This window comes from Bison bison, unplaced genomic scaffold (genome assembly GCF_000754665.1).
Source record: "Bison bison bison isolate TAMUID 2011002044 unplaced genomic scaffold, Bison_UMD1.0 scf7180017864208, whole genome shotgun sequence".
Lineage (NCBI taxonomy): Eukaryota > Metazoa > Chordata > Mammalia > Artiodactyla > Bovidae > Bison > Bison bison.
This window is the reverse complement of record NW_011494780.1, coordinates 198462-213162: the sequence shown is the minus strand read 5'-3', so window position 1 is coordinate 213162 and position 14701 is coordinate 198462. Positions and strand designations below refer to the sequence as shown.

At 41.2% G+C, this 14701-nt stretch overlaps 2 protein-coding genes across 2 annotated transcripts in view; one reads left to right on the top strand and one right to left on the bottom strand.

Annotated features, from left to right (window-relative positions):
- LOC104992053 (cytochrome P450 3A29-like) overlaps nucleotides 1-5089 on the top strand; it is a 10319-nt gene extending 5230 nt beyond the window's left edge. Inside the window, exons 3-4 of the mRNA XM_010844785.1 lie at nucleotides 1054-1106; nucleotides 4831-5089. Of these exons, the coding sequence (XP_010843087.1) occupies nucleotides 1054-1106; nucleotides 4831-4954 (177 nt within the window). The 3' untranslated portion in view covers nucleotides 4955-5089. The remainder of the gene's footprint in view (nucleotides 1-1053; nucleotides 1107-4830) is intronic.
- Nucleotides 5090-7012: 1923 nt separating this feature from the next.
- On the bottom strand, nucleotides 7013-12545 carry LOC104992056 (olfactory receptor 2AE1). The gene is given in 2 exon segments (XM_010844789.1): nucleotides 7013-9159; nucleotides 12476-12545. Coding segments are annotated over 2 exon segments (1083 nt in total). The 3' UTR covers nucleotides 7013-8146.
- Nucleotides 12546-14701: the final 2156 nt, after the last annotated feature.

The window sequence follows — 14701 nt, the reverse complement described above, 5'->3', positions numbered from 1 at the left end:
GTGGAAAAGATGGGGAGATGCCACAACCACACACAGGACAAAGGACAAAGGACAGTGCAATGAAAACACGTGCCCTGAGTTCTCACTTCTGTAAGCAACCTAGATGTCCATCGACTCAACATATGCTCTGCTGCTGCTGCTGCTAAGTCGCTTCAGTCATGTCTGACTCTGTGTGACCCCATAGACGGCAGCCCACCAGGCTCCCCCACCCCCGGGATTCTCCAGGCAAGAACACTGGAGTGGGTTGCCATTTCCTTCTCCAATGCATGAAAATGAAAAGTGAAAGTGAAGTTGCTGAGTCTTGTCTGACTCTTAGCGACCCCAGGGACTGCGGCCCACCAGGCTCTTCGGTCCATGGGATTTTCCAGGCAAGAGTACTGGAGTGAGTTGCCGTTGCCTTCTCCGCAACATATGCTCTAGACGATTTTAAATCTGCTAGACACTAGAGATTATTGGCACTTTATCTTACTAATTCTGCTAGAATTCTAGAAAGGACTCATTAGATAAATGAAAAGGCTGCTTAGCTTGGAGATGAAAGTGTGTATAGGAAACTCTTCCCTCAGCTTCAGTTTTCTCACATGTCCATGGAGAATTAGAGGGTTATGAACTTGTGTACAAGAAAAAGCCTTCAGAAAGACAAGCAGTAATTAGTATTCATTGACAAGGGTAGGTGGTTAGTATCTACACTACTCAAAGAAAATTTGAGTGATTTTTAAATTCTCTGTTTCAAATATCTCCTCTATTTTTGTCTCCTCTACCCTAAGATATCTCGTAGGAATAAGAGTTTCCTTGCATTTGCCAGTGGAAAATAGTAAGCCTGATTTCACGGGATTCAAGTCATTTTTATCCCAATTTGTGGTAGTGTTCAGTACATTTGGAGAAGGCAATGGCACCCCACTCCAGTACTCTTGCCTGGAAAATCCCATGGACGGAAGAGCCTGGTAGGCTGCAGTCCATGGGATGGATAAGAGTCGGACACGACTGAGCGACTTCACTTCACTTCACTTCACTTCAGTACGTTTAAACTAATAACCTAATTTTTTTCTCTTTCAGGATATTTGGGATTTTGACAATCAATGTTTTAAAAAGTATGGGAAAACAAGGGGGTAAGTATTCTGGAAATTTCCATTGGATAGACTCGTTATGATGAGGATCCTGTCCTTCTGTGGCATGGAGGACAATCTCAGTCCATAGCTCTTGAGATAAAGCCATCTGTTGCAAAGCTTTGGAAGCTTATTCTTTCTATGAGGAAGATGTCACCAGGTATCCAGCTCTGTAGTCTGAGTCAGGCCTGGGGAGCTTCAGGTCATCACTTTGCTCCAGGCTTTGAGGCCCAGAGACTCCTAGCATCACTTTATGCCCAGTATCTTGCTTTCTCCCCTTCTCCATTTTTCCTTCCTTGGGGAACCTATAATTGCATAAAATGCATTATTCTAGAACATTCTAATATGTGCTTACAAGTGCATTTTTTACCCTTTCCCACATTATTCACTTTTAACTGAAAGCCAAAATTCCTTTATATAAACTTTGGATTTAATATATCCTTTTCAAAGAAGGACTAGGGGTAATGCATGACAAGAAAAGGAAACCATTTCTGATCAGCTTTTAAAACATTTCTCTGGTTTTTGTTGTTTTTAAGTCAAAACTTTTCAATCTAAGTGTATAGAAGTATTGCTTTAACAACTCTATCCTTCTGACTTTGAAGAGATGTGGGATATTTCTAACCCAGAGTGTTTCCAGTGGGCTGATAGACTTGATTTTATAGAGTGGCCCCAGCTGATTGCAGTGGCTGGTCCCTTTTACAGCTGATGGAGGTTTGGTGAGAGCAGAAGAGAGTTACCATGGAGAAGGCAATGGCACCCCACTCCAGCACTCTTGCCTGGAAAATCCCATGGATGGAGGAGCCTGGTAGGCTGCAGTCCATGGGATGGATAAGAGTCGGACACGACTGAGCGACTTCACTTTCATTTTTCACTTTCATGCATTGGAGAAGGAAATGGCAACCCACTCCAGTGTTCTTGCCTGGAGAATCCCAGGGACGGGGGAGCCTGGTGGGCTGCCGTCTATGGGGTCGCACAGAATCAGACACAACTGAAGCGACTTAGCAGCAGCAGCAGCAAGGTAGAGAAAATAGTGTAAAGATTCTTTCTGCTCAAGATAACTTAACTCTTTCCTAATGTATTGGCAGCATTCTTTAATACAATGCTTAGTGGTAGCAGTAATTGTGAGCTTTGTATCTTTAGTTTTGGAAATGTTTCTAATGTTTTTTTTTTTTTCCCATTAAAATGTATGTTTGTGGTAGGTTTGGGGATTATACCTTTCATGTTGATGTATGGCAAAACCAATACAATATTGTAAAGTAAAAAATATATATATATCGTTTTCAAAAAAAAAAATCATTAATGATGAGAGTACCCTGTATTCAATCCAGGCTTGAATACAGGGTACAGTTCAATCCAATTATGTAAAAAGTTTTTACATAATTTTTTTAAATTGAGATAAAATACCCATAACATAAAACTTACCATGTTTACTGTTTCAAAATATATAGTTCAGTAGTATTAAGTACTTTCATATTGTATGCAACAAATCTCCAAAACTCTTTTTCTCTTCCCAAACTACACCTCTACACCTGTGAAACTATTTCCCATCACCAGGCATTCGTCATTTTAGGTTCCATCTCTGAACTTGACTCTTCTAGGCGTTTGTATTTTAATGAATGGCTTAGTTCTCATAGAATAATGTCCTCAAGTTTCATCCGTACTGTAGTACGTGTCAGAATTTCCTTCCTCTTCAAGGATGAATAAGATTCCGTTGTATATATATTTGCCACATTTGTTAATCCATTCATTCATCAAGGAACCCTTGAATTGCTTCCACTTTGGGGCTCTTGTGAATTATGCTGCTGTGAACCAGGGTGTACAAATACTACCTTGAGATCCTGCTTTCAGTTCTTTTGGCCACACACCCAGAAAAAGAATTGCTGTAACTGTCTTTCTTTTTTTAATCTTTTATTGAGTGGCTGCACCATTTTATGTTCCGCCAACAACGCACAAGCTCTCCAGTTTCTCCACGTGTTTGCCAACAGTTGCTCGTCTCTGCTGTTTTAGTAATAGCCATCTTAATGAGCATGATGTGGTGTCTCATCATGGCTTTTGTTTGTCTTTATTAAAGAGTGAGACTCATTTCTCCTACTGCTGTTAAGATGTGAATGACATTTGACATTGTGTTAGTTCAAGGTGTACAAGACAATGATTCAATGTATGTATATATTCCAAAATGATTACCAAAATGAGTTTTGTTAATTTACCTCAAGTAGTTATAGCTTTTTCTTTTACTGAACTTTTATTTTAATTTAGTCCTTTTATAAGAAAAAGATGTAATCTCTTGGCAACTTTCAAATATACAATTCATACTGTTAACTGTAGTCACCATGTTGTATATTATACCCTTCAAACTAATTTATCTTACTACTGGAAATTTTTACATTTTGATCACCTTTTCCTGTTTCCCCCACCCCTAGCCCCAGCTCTGGCAATCACTAATCCATTTTCTGTATCTAAAAGTGGAGGGTTTTTTGATCCTACACACAAGTGATATCATAGAGTATTTGTCTTTCTCTGACTTATTTCACTTAGCACAATGCCCTCAAGGTCCAGCCACGTTGTCACAAATGACAAGAACTCTTTATTTTTTATAGAACTAATATCCCATTGTATATACATGCCACCTTTTCTTTATCCATTCATCCATAGACAGACACTGAGGCTGTTTCCATATCTTGACTACTATTAATAATACTGCAGTGAACAGGGGGGGGAAGATAACTTTTCAAGACAGAGATTTCATGTACTTGAATTTCTACCCAGAACTGGAATTCCTAGATCATAATATGGTTCTGTTTTTAATTATTGAGGAACCTGAATATTTTTTCAATAGTAACTCTACCAATTTACATTCCCAAGATCCTGATGCTGGGAAAGATTGAGGGCAGGAGGAGAAGGAGGCAGCAGAGGAAGAGATGGTTGGATGGCATCACCAACTCAATGGACATGAGTTTGGCAAACTCCAGGGGATAGGGAAGCCTGGCATGCTGCAGTCCATGGGGTTGAAAGAGTCAGATTCAACTTAGTGACTAAACAACAACAACAACAACAGGGCACAAGGATTCTCTTTTTTCCAGATCCTCTTCAGCAATTATCTGTGTTCTTTTTGAGAAAAGCCACTCTCACAGGTGTGAGGTGATACCACACTGTGGTTTTGACTTGCATTTCCCTGATGATTAGGGATATTGAGCACATTTTCATATTCCTGTTGGCCATTTGTGTGTCTTCTTTGGAAAAAGTCTTTTCAATTCTTCAGCCTATTTTTTTTAAGTTTCTTATATTTTTATTTATTTATCTTTTTTTTTTATTATTACTATTTGGAGAAGGCAATGGCACCCCACTCCAGTACTCTTGCCTGGAAAACCTCATGGACAGAAGAGCCTGGTGGGCTTCAGTCCATGGGGTCGCTGAGGGTTGGGCACGACTGAGCGACTTCACTTTCACTTTTCACTTTCATGCATTGGAGAAGGAAATGGCAACCCACTCCAGTGTTCTTGCCTGGAGAATCCCAGGGACAGGGGAGCCTGGTGGGCTGCCATCTATGGGGTCACACAGAGTTCGACACGACTGAAGTGACTTAGCAGCAGCATTATTACTATTATTTTTTTTTACTTTACAATATTGTATTGGTTTTGCCATACATCAACATGCATCTGCCACGGGTGTACACGTGTTCCCCATCCTGAACCCCCCTCCCACCTCCCTTCCCATACCATCCCTCTAGGTCATCCCAGTGCACCAGCCCCAAGCTTCCTGTATCCTGCATTGAACCTGGACTGGAGATTCGTTTCTTATACGGTATTATACATGTGCGTGTGTTTTGGCTATTGAGTTGTGTGGGTTTCTGATATATTTTGGATATTAAGCCCATATCAGGTAAATGATTTGTAAATATTTCCCCCATTTTCCAGGTTGACTTTACATTTTTTGATGATTTCCCTTTCTGTGAAGGGCTTCCCTGATAGCTCAGTTGGTAAAGAATCTGCCTGCAATGTAGAAAACCCCAGTTCAATTCCTGGGTTGGAAAGATCTGCTGGAGAAGGGACAGGCTACCCACACCTATATTCTTGGACCTCCCTTGTGGCTCAGCTGGTAAAGAATCCGCCTGCAATGTGGGAGACCTGGGTTCAATCCCTGGGTTGGGAAGATCCCCTGGAGAAGGGAAAGTCTACCCACTCCAGTATGGCCTGGAGAATTCCATGGACTATGGGGTCGCAAAGAGTTAGACATGACTGAGCGACTTTCACTTCACTTCACTTCACTTGCTGTGAAAATCTTTTGCTTTTTAGTTTAACATGGTCCCACTTGTTTCTTTTTGCTCTCGTTCTTTTTGCTTTTGGTGCCATATCTAAAAAATATTGTCAAGACTGATGTCAAGGAGCTTGTCCCTTATGTTTTCTTCCAGGAGTTTTGTGGTTTCAGGTCTTACTTTCAAGCCATTAATCCTGTTTGAGATGATTTTCATAAATTATACATCAAATGATCTGTGAGGCTGAGCATCCTTTCATGTACTTGTTGTCCATTTGTACAACTTGTTTGGGAAAATGTCTTTTCAAGTCCTTTGCCCATGATTAGGTTATTGTGATTGTCTTCGAATTGTAGTCATTTTTGTGTATTCTGGATGTTAACCTCTTATCATGAAGCTTTCCCCTTATGTTTTCTTCTAAGAAGAAAATAATAGTTTAATAGTTTTAGTTCTTACATTTGGATATTTGATACATTTTCACTTAATGCTTTGTATAGTGTAAGGGTCTAGCTTTATGCTTTTACTTGTGGATAACCAGTTTTCACAGCACAGTTATTGAAAAGATTGTCCTTTTCCCATTGAATGATCTTAGTATCCTCAATGATAATAATCTCATTGTATATACGAGGGTCTTTTTCTGAGGTGTCTATTCCATTCCATTGGTCTATACATCCCTATATATGGTAGTATCACACTTTTTTGATTACTATAAATTTGTAGTAAGTTTTGAAATCAGTAAGTGTGAGTTTTCTAATTTTAGTCTTTTCCAGGATTGTATTGGCTATTTGAGGTCCCTTGATTCCATATAAATTTTAGGATATTTCTTTTTTTGAAGACAAAATGCCATCGAGATTTTGGTAGGTTTTGCCTTGGCTCTGTAGATCAATTTGGGTAATAAAGAGGTCTTAACAATTTAAATATTTCCAATTCATAAACATAGGATATCTTTCCATTTATTTACATACCTTTACCTTCTTTCAGCAGTGTTTGGTAGTTTTCAGTGTACAGATCTTTCACTTTCTTGGATAAGTTAATTCCTAAGTGTTTTATTCTATTTGATTTCTATAGTAAGTGGAAAAAAGTTGGACCCTTACCTTACACCATTTTCAAAATTTAACTGGAAATATATCAAAAACCTAATGTAAAAGCTAAAACTACAAAACTCTTAGAAGAAAGCACAGAGAGAAAATTTCATGACATTGCATTTACAGTGTTTTCTTGGATATGACACAGAAATCCCAGGCAACAAAAATAAAAATGAATAAATGGGAATATATCAAAATTTTAAAACATGTCCATCAAATGACACAATCAACAGAGTAAAAGGCAACCAATGGAATGACAGAGATATTTATAAGCCCTGTATAAGACAAAGGGTTAATATCTAGAATATATCAAGAATAATTACAATTATAGAGTTAGGTGGCATCATCAACTCAATGGACATGAGTCTGAGCAAACTCCAGGAGATGTGAAGGACAGGGAAGCCTGGCGTGCTGCAGTTTGCGGGGTCGCAAAGAGCTGGACACGACTAAGCAACTGAACAACAGTGAACAACAGTAACTCTTCTCAAGGTGGGGTCATAACGCACTATACTATTTACCTTTGGCAGATGTTAGCATTACATGAATAACCATCCATCAACTTAGCTCAGATTGTTTCATTCCCAGATAAGCCTATAGCATTCTGGACAAGGTGGTAGTTGTACGTGTATGTGTGTAGAGAGTGGGGGTGGGCGTAGCAGAAGAACAGCCACTCTCTGTAACTAGGATTGTGAGCTAGCTGCTTATATCAGACCCTTGTGCCTTCAGGAATAACCCAGGCATCATTCCTCTGAAAATTCTCTCTTCTTGATATTGGAGTGTTACAACACAAATCCAGCCTTAGGGCTTTGTGTATAACATAGCACTCTACTCATGACGGGCAGCTCATCTTATTATAGAATGCTGAAAAGCTGTTTCTCAAAGAGAAAATACTTAGCGTCAAAGAAAGCATAACTTTGCTCTCAAGTGTTAAGTACTTTTCTTCTGAAGATGGTCCCGGGACTGAATAACTAGTAGGAAAAGCAAGATCTAGGTATTTGGCTGTGGCTTTGGCATCCCTCAGCCCACTAGACTCCAGGAAAGTTCACTGAGATGTCAAGTCTCTGCATCTACATGGGAGTAATATGTGGCTGTCTTTCATGTCACTTGAGCTAGTAAGACAATCTAGGTCCCTTTCATTTATTAACCCATAAACAAGTAGTTTATTGAGTACTTATTTCATGTCAGACTCTTTTCTTGGCATTGGTGAGACAACAGAAAACAAAGTAAAACTCCTTACCCTTTTGAAAATTTCACTCTAGGAAGCAGACAGTAAGAATAGAATGTTATGCAATATCAAGGAAGTATGATCGTAAGGTAGGATCAGGGGACAAAGAGTGAAGAGGCTGCTTTAAATAGGCTCATCAGGGGGGCATGTTTGGGCAAGATTCCATTTGAAAAGAGATCAAAAGGAAATGAAAGCGTGTCTAGCACTGTGAAGACTTGATCTTTGTACGTCTCAGCCTCCGAAACTGTAAGAAGTAATGTCTGTTGTCTAAGTCACCAAGCCTTGGTACTGTTGTTATAGCAGCCCAAATGGACTAAGATGGTACTGTATGGGGCTTCGATGCCTGAGAGCAAGTGAGAATACTGGAAATGTTTGTTAACCACTTCAATTTTGCAGTAGTCATCACGGCTCTGGACCCTTGAAAAAAATCATTGCAGTTTACAGAAAACAATTTAAGGAGCTGATGAGAATTCCACTAATGTACTCAGGACAACTGCACTTGCAATCTTTTAATGATACAGTCTCTCCCCAGCACCCTCCTCAGAGCCTTAGCTACATCCTTATTCCGGAGAGTATAAATCAGTGGATTCAATGTGGGAGTGATGATGCTGTAGAACACAGAACCGACTTTGTCTTGCAGTGGAGTGCGCTGGGACCTGGGCCTCATATATGAGAAGATGGAAGCACCAAACCAGAGGGAAACCACAGTGAGGTGAGAGCTGCAAGTGGCGAAGGCGTTTCTCTTACTCCCACGCATCTGAATGACACTGTGGAGGATGAAGACATAGGATGTAGAAATCAGGACGATGGGGAGGAGGAGGAGGAGGAGGGTGCTGATGTACACTGTGGCCTCGTACACAGAGATGTCTCCACATACCAACTTCACAACAGCTGGAAACTCACAGTAGAAGTGGTGGATTTGTCGAGGCCCACAGAAAGGGAAGTGCATCAAGATTGCCGTGTAAATTAGGGAATTCAGGGACGCTCCCAACCAAGACATGGCAGCCATCATTAACGTCACCTTTCTGTTCATGAGAACAGTGTAGCGCAGTGGATGACAGATGGCAACGTAGCGGTCATAGGACATGAAAGCTAGGAGAAGACACTCCGCACCGCCCAGAGTCAGATAGAGGAAGTGCTGGCTCGCACAGCCCACAAAGGAGATGGACTTCTGGCCAGAGAGGTAGTTGGTCGCCATCTAGGGGATGGTGGTGGAGACATGCATCAGCTCCATGAGCGAGAGCTGGCTGAGGAGGAGGTACATGGGTGTGTGGAGCCGGGGGTCAGCACAGATGAGCAGAAGGGTGAGGCTGTTGCCACTCACAGCAATAAGGAAGACCACCATGGTCAAGGAGAAAAGGAAAAGGTGGGCGAGAGAGTCATCAAAGAGCCCTTCCAGGACGAAGTCTGCCAGAGAGGACTGATTCCTCTGCCACGTCTCCCCGTCCTCAGCCCCTGGGAAACAGGAAGTGGAGATGAAATGTGATGTCAGGAATACTGGGGTTCATCCAACCTGACGATAAGCCTCTTCTGATCCACAGAAGAATTTTGAAGAATAATATTTTTCTAGTTCTAATTATTCTACAGCTCTGATTATTGAAATTTCTCTTTTTTAAAATAAGAGAACTTCAAATCTCTGCTCACAAATATGATCCCTCTGAAATTTCAAAATACCTAGGCTCTGTTAGTGCTAGACTTCTAAACAAGTCTCTCCTCATTAAGGAAGATATATATACATTTATATGTGTATATATACATATGTTCTTTTTTAAGTATATATACTTTATAGATGCACTCTAAATTTTATATATGATATAAAAATATATATACAGATCTTTTCTTACATCAGTCAGGGTTTAACCAGAAAAGCTGAACTACCAAGAGATTTATACATACATATACATTTAATGGATTGTGTAGAAATTTGGCCTTACTTGACTGTGAAAGCTGGTTAAGCAGTCTATGTAAAGCTGTCACCTTTCTATCTGATTCTAGAACTTGAACTCCATGAGGCAAGCAGTCAGGAAGGGAAGATGAGTATAAAAGTGTGGTAGCTCAAGGTCAGACTGGAACCCACAAACATGACATAAATCCCACAAGGGCAGACTGAGACCCATGTCATTATTGTTGCCTCTGGAATTGGTAGCATGGTTTCTCTTGCACAAGCTGGAGGCCTGCTTAACAAGGCTAAATGCACAGTCCTAGCCGCGGAGTCGGAGAAGCTAGAGGAAGATCCAGGGGAAGGCAGAGTAACTGCCGGTCCACAGCTGCCTCACACCAGTGAGGGGAGTCAGCACATCAGCAGCAACAGACGCTTCCCCCTGCCCTCTAAATCTTCCCGAGAATCTCTCGGGTGGCCCACCTTAACCAGAAACTCACAGCAACGGGAATTCTAGTAAATGTAGTTCATCCTAGCTAAGATGACACATTAAAAAACTCCAGAGTTTGTCTTCAGTATATTTGGCAAACATATACTTAACACGTCTCCTTAAATGACACATCATCCCCAATAAACACAACAAAGCCATCCTTCTGCCTCCTGTAACTGTCCTGCACACCATCAAAAGTATGCAGATATTCACAGCAAAACAAGGAAGAAAGATCCACTGCTGTGGCCCACAAAACGAGTCATCCTTTCAACGGCTAACCTCTTCTGTGGATGCCGGCCTTCTTTCTCACTCGGTGCTGTTCATGCCAATGGACTCCCAGGTTTGCTATAGCAGCACGGATAGAGCTCTACATGGGCTCAACAACATGGACTTGCAGTCACCACGGCCAGCCTAGCCACCACTGAGCGCCCATCTGCCAGCAGAGACCCCGCTCTGAGCCCCTGATATGACGTCATCCCATAGTGATATCAGACACTTGGTGATAGGCTGATTATACTGGATAGCTTCCATTATTGAAGGGACTTTACTTTTTTCTTATTGGAGTTGACACTTTACATATGGATTTGCCTCCCTTTCTTACAGCGCTGCTGTCAAAAGATACCACCTATGGATATATACAATGCTCTGTTCACCATAATGTTATTCCATGAAGTAATGTTATTACTGCCAAATAAAGAGTTGATTTCACAGCAAATGAAATGTGGGGATGGGCCCATGTTGAAGGAATCCATTGGTCTATTCCATACTCTCCAGCATCCTGAGACAGCTGCCCAAACAGACTTCTGAAGCCTCAGTTACAGCAACTGGTAGTTGACAACACCTCATATTGCTGGGGCATTGTCCTCTAAGATGTGGTATATGTTCTAAATTTCTATATCAATTTATGGTGCTGTTTCTCCTATTGCAACAGTTCGTGGGACCAGAAATCAAGAGGTGGAAGTGGGAGTGAGTCCCCCACTGTACATTTATAACTGGGATCCACTGCCAAATTTTTTACTCTCACACGTTTAGGCTCTGCGAGTTACAAAGGAAGGAATTCCTTCATCAGGCAACACAATTTCGTTTACTGAGAGCTGAGACTGCCACCCTGCCACTTCGGACTCTTCTTATCACTGAGTCAACAAGCAAAGAAAGTTACTCTGCTAGAGGTTGTGATAGATCCTGACTAGCAAGGGAAAACCGAGGTGCTACTACATGGGAATAAGGAGAGACAAGTCTGGAATTCAGGTTTTCTAGGGTGCTCTCTGTACTCAAATGTCCAGTGATGAAGATCAGTGGAAAATCACAACAACCCAATTCAGACAAGACTGCTAACGGCCCAGATCCTTCAGGAGTGAAGGTTAGGGATGCTCTCCCACCGAACAAGTAACCATGACCCACTGAAGACAAAGGGAATATGGAATGGGTTGTGAAAGAAGGTATTTAGAAAAACCAGCCATGACTGTGTGAGCAGCTGCAGAATGAAAACTTGAAATATAGGCATTTCTTACTTATTGATATGTGAATATTTTATGTATAGATATATTTACTAAATATTTCTGTTTATTTCAATCAGTCATCCCTTTGTCTAACATAAGATATATTAATATGGTTAGCTTCATATCTCAGTGTTTAAATTACAGGACATAAAAGGAGAGTATGAATTAGGAGTAAAATTAATTTCACCTTTTTTATGGATAAAAGGTTAGTGTGTTTTATATATTCTTCTTGGGAGAGGGTTACATGTTTTTTGGTTGTACATGGGCTAGTTGTATCCAGGTAGGTGGAAGGGTACATTGATATTGTCTTTATTTGAAGATTGCTAAGTCACTTCAGTCGTGTCTGATTCTGTGCGACCCCATAGACGGCAGCCCACCAGGCTCCCCCACCCCTGGGATTCTCCAGGCAAGAACACTGGAGTGGGTTGCCATTTCCTTCTCCAATGCATGAAAGTGAAAAGTGAAAGTGAAGTCGCTCAGTCATGTCCGACCCTCAGCGACCCCATGGACTGCAGCCTTCCAGGCTCCTCTATCCATGGGATTTTCCAGGCAAGAGTACTGGAGTGGGGTGCCATTGCCTTCTCCAATTGAAGATTAAGTATAGTCTAAAGAGAGGTGCATGGGTGCCAAGGTGACACATAACAACTCACCATGATTATGTCTTTGAAAACAGGAAAGATATGACCTAGGAAGACCTGAGAGCATGAAAATTACAAATCAGGCTGATAAAGCTAGGATCACAACATTTAATCAGCCAGATTTCCCAATCAGCCCTTTACCTAATTCTCATATGAATACTGATCAGAATAAGAGCTCAATCTCCACAGTGAAAGTGAACTTTAAAAAAAAATACTCTAAATTGATCCCCAAATACCCACCCTCTCCCTCTTTGTGTTTTTCCCTCTAAGCGTCTTCCTGGATCTTCATGTATTCCAGATTACTTACTTTTTAGAGTGAAGAACTCGGGATTGAATGTATTCTTCCGGGTGTAATTTGACCAGTAATCTCTCTCCATTTCATGCAGCAGAGGAGCATCTTTAGGGCTGTTGCCTTACACTGTTATTTCAAACTCAGCTTCCTGTGGTCTGAGAGCCCAGTGTTCCCCACATTCCCGCTGGTCATTCCAGCCCCATCAGCACATCCATACATTTCCCTTTACTTAGGGATCCATATACTTCCCTCTTTCCTCATTAGTTTCTATCTTTCTCTGTAAATCTCCATAGCATAATAAATTTCCCCATTGTCTGGTTCATGCCTCTCTTCCTCCCATAGGAACTTCACTAATAGTTTACCTAGTCTGATTTATGTCCCTCAAGAGACTTTCCTCTGCCTTCTCAGGCTGCTTTCCTCATGGAATCACCAATCATCAGCCTGTAACTTGAGGGTTCCAGTAATATGCTGACAATGCCAGAGGATGCCTTAGTTTCAAGTAAAAGTTTCTTGTGGGGAACACAAGTACAGTAGTGAAATAGAGGGTGCAGAATACTTCCACACTGACACACACGTTAGCTACTGAACATCCAAACAGGTCCTTTCTGAGACGTTCATCAGATTCCCATCATAACTCTCAAAACTGCCGTTTACAGAGGAATAGATAGAGGATATCGTCTACACAGTCTTTGCTGTTTACATTAAATCTCTGAATGACAGAGCATCAGCAGGAGCACGACAGTATGTAATTCTGGAACGCTCTTGCAAAATGTGTTCAGATTTTGAACTCCATCATCACGCATCAGCACAAATTAAGTAACTAAACTTTTCTTTAATCTGTTAGTTGAGCCTTTGAATCATGCATATGCTTTCTCTGCCCCCAAACATTTGAGCCACCTCTCCATCCAAAGACAGCAATGAGCACTTGAATCATAACCATTTACATTAATGTTTCCTGGTTAAGAAGCTATACTTAATACCAGTGTCATCATCAGTGAGTCCAAAGTCAAAAGAAAAATCTATTTTGGATTTCATGTTCTATTGGATCATTCAAGGCACTCTCTTCTTAGCTTTACACCTCCTTTCCCACTTAATGAAGTAAGAATCTGGCCTTTAGCACCAGTGTTTTGAGAATAAGCCCCTTCCTGACGACATGATGTTTCCTCAGCAGGAATCATAACAGCTAGAAGGAGGAAAGACTTGGCCTGACATGAGCCAATCATGAAGAAAGAGAAGCATCATCTGTGAGAAATAAAACTTCCCTAAACCCAGAGGATCTATGTCAGCAGAGGCAAATGGGGGACATGGCAATCAGGGATTCCCACCCAAAGGACACACCCTAAATCTCCTCTGGAAACCATTACTCAGGGTGCCAATTAGGCTTGCATCGTGCATGAGATCAGCATTCCCGAAGGGCTTTGCTTGAAGTTTGTTTGTAGGCATCAGGGGACTGGCATATTTTGAGGACTGTGGCTCAGAAGATAACATGGGAATTTCATCTCCAAGGGCCAGTTAACCGTGGAGAGAAACAGTTCCTAGAGTCCCTGGTTTATTTTACCATCTTGAAACTCGACTCTCTTGCCCCTTTCCATCCAACCCTTTGGAGAAGACAATGTGAGGAAGACCTAGTCCCTGTTGCCCACAGGACCCAGTGGAGGGTTTCCCCATGTGTCATACCATGGGAGAAAAGGTAAGGAATGGAGAGTGTGATTACCAGTAGCACTTCCCATCCTTGCTGTTGGTCATTCTCCAGTTTTTTAGACTACATCAGTATAACATGTGGAAAGACTTCAGATACAGAATTTTTAAAAGTGGTGTAGCTATACATCTCCTCCTCATTTACTGGCATCTCAGTTATGCCCTTCTCTTCCTCTCCATTACCGTTACCATTAGAGGTAAAGGATCTATTGAGATATCCTTTGCTTCTCTTTCTCAACTCAGACACTGAAATGTCTTATTTCACCGAGTTTATTTTGTTTATTCTTTGAGTAGATTCACTGTATCACCACTTTCTTTGAAACTTCTGTCTAAGGATTTACTTGGTGCTCTCATTCTTACGAGCATTTAATATCCTTCCAGTTAAAGTAGTTATAGCATTTATGTATTGATTTATTGACCAATATTTGATGATAATCTGCTAGGTCCCAAGCACTGCATTGCGCACAGTGAGAAACAGGCAAGCATGCTCCCTTCCCCCATGAAATCGAGAGAAAGTAAATAAATATATCATGCTGGGTTAAC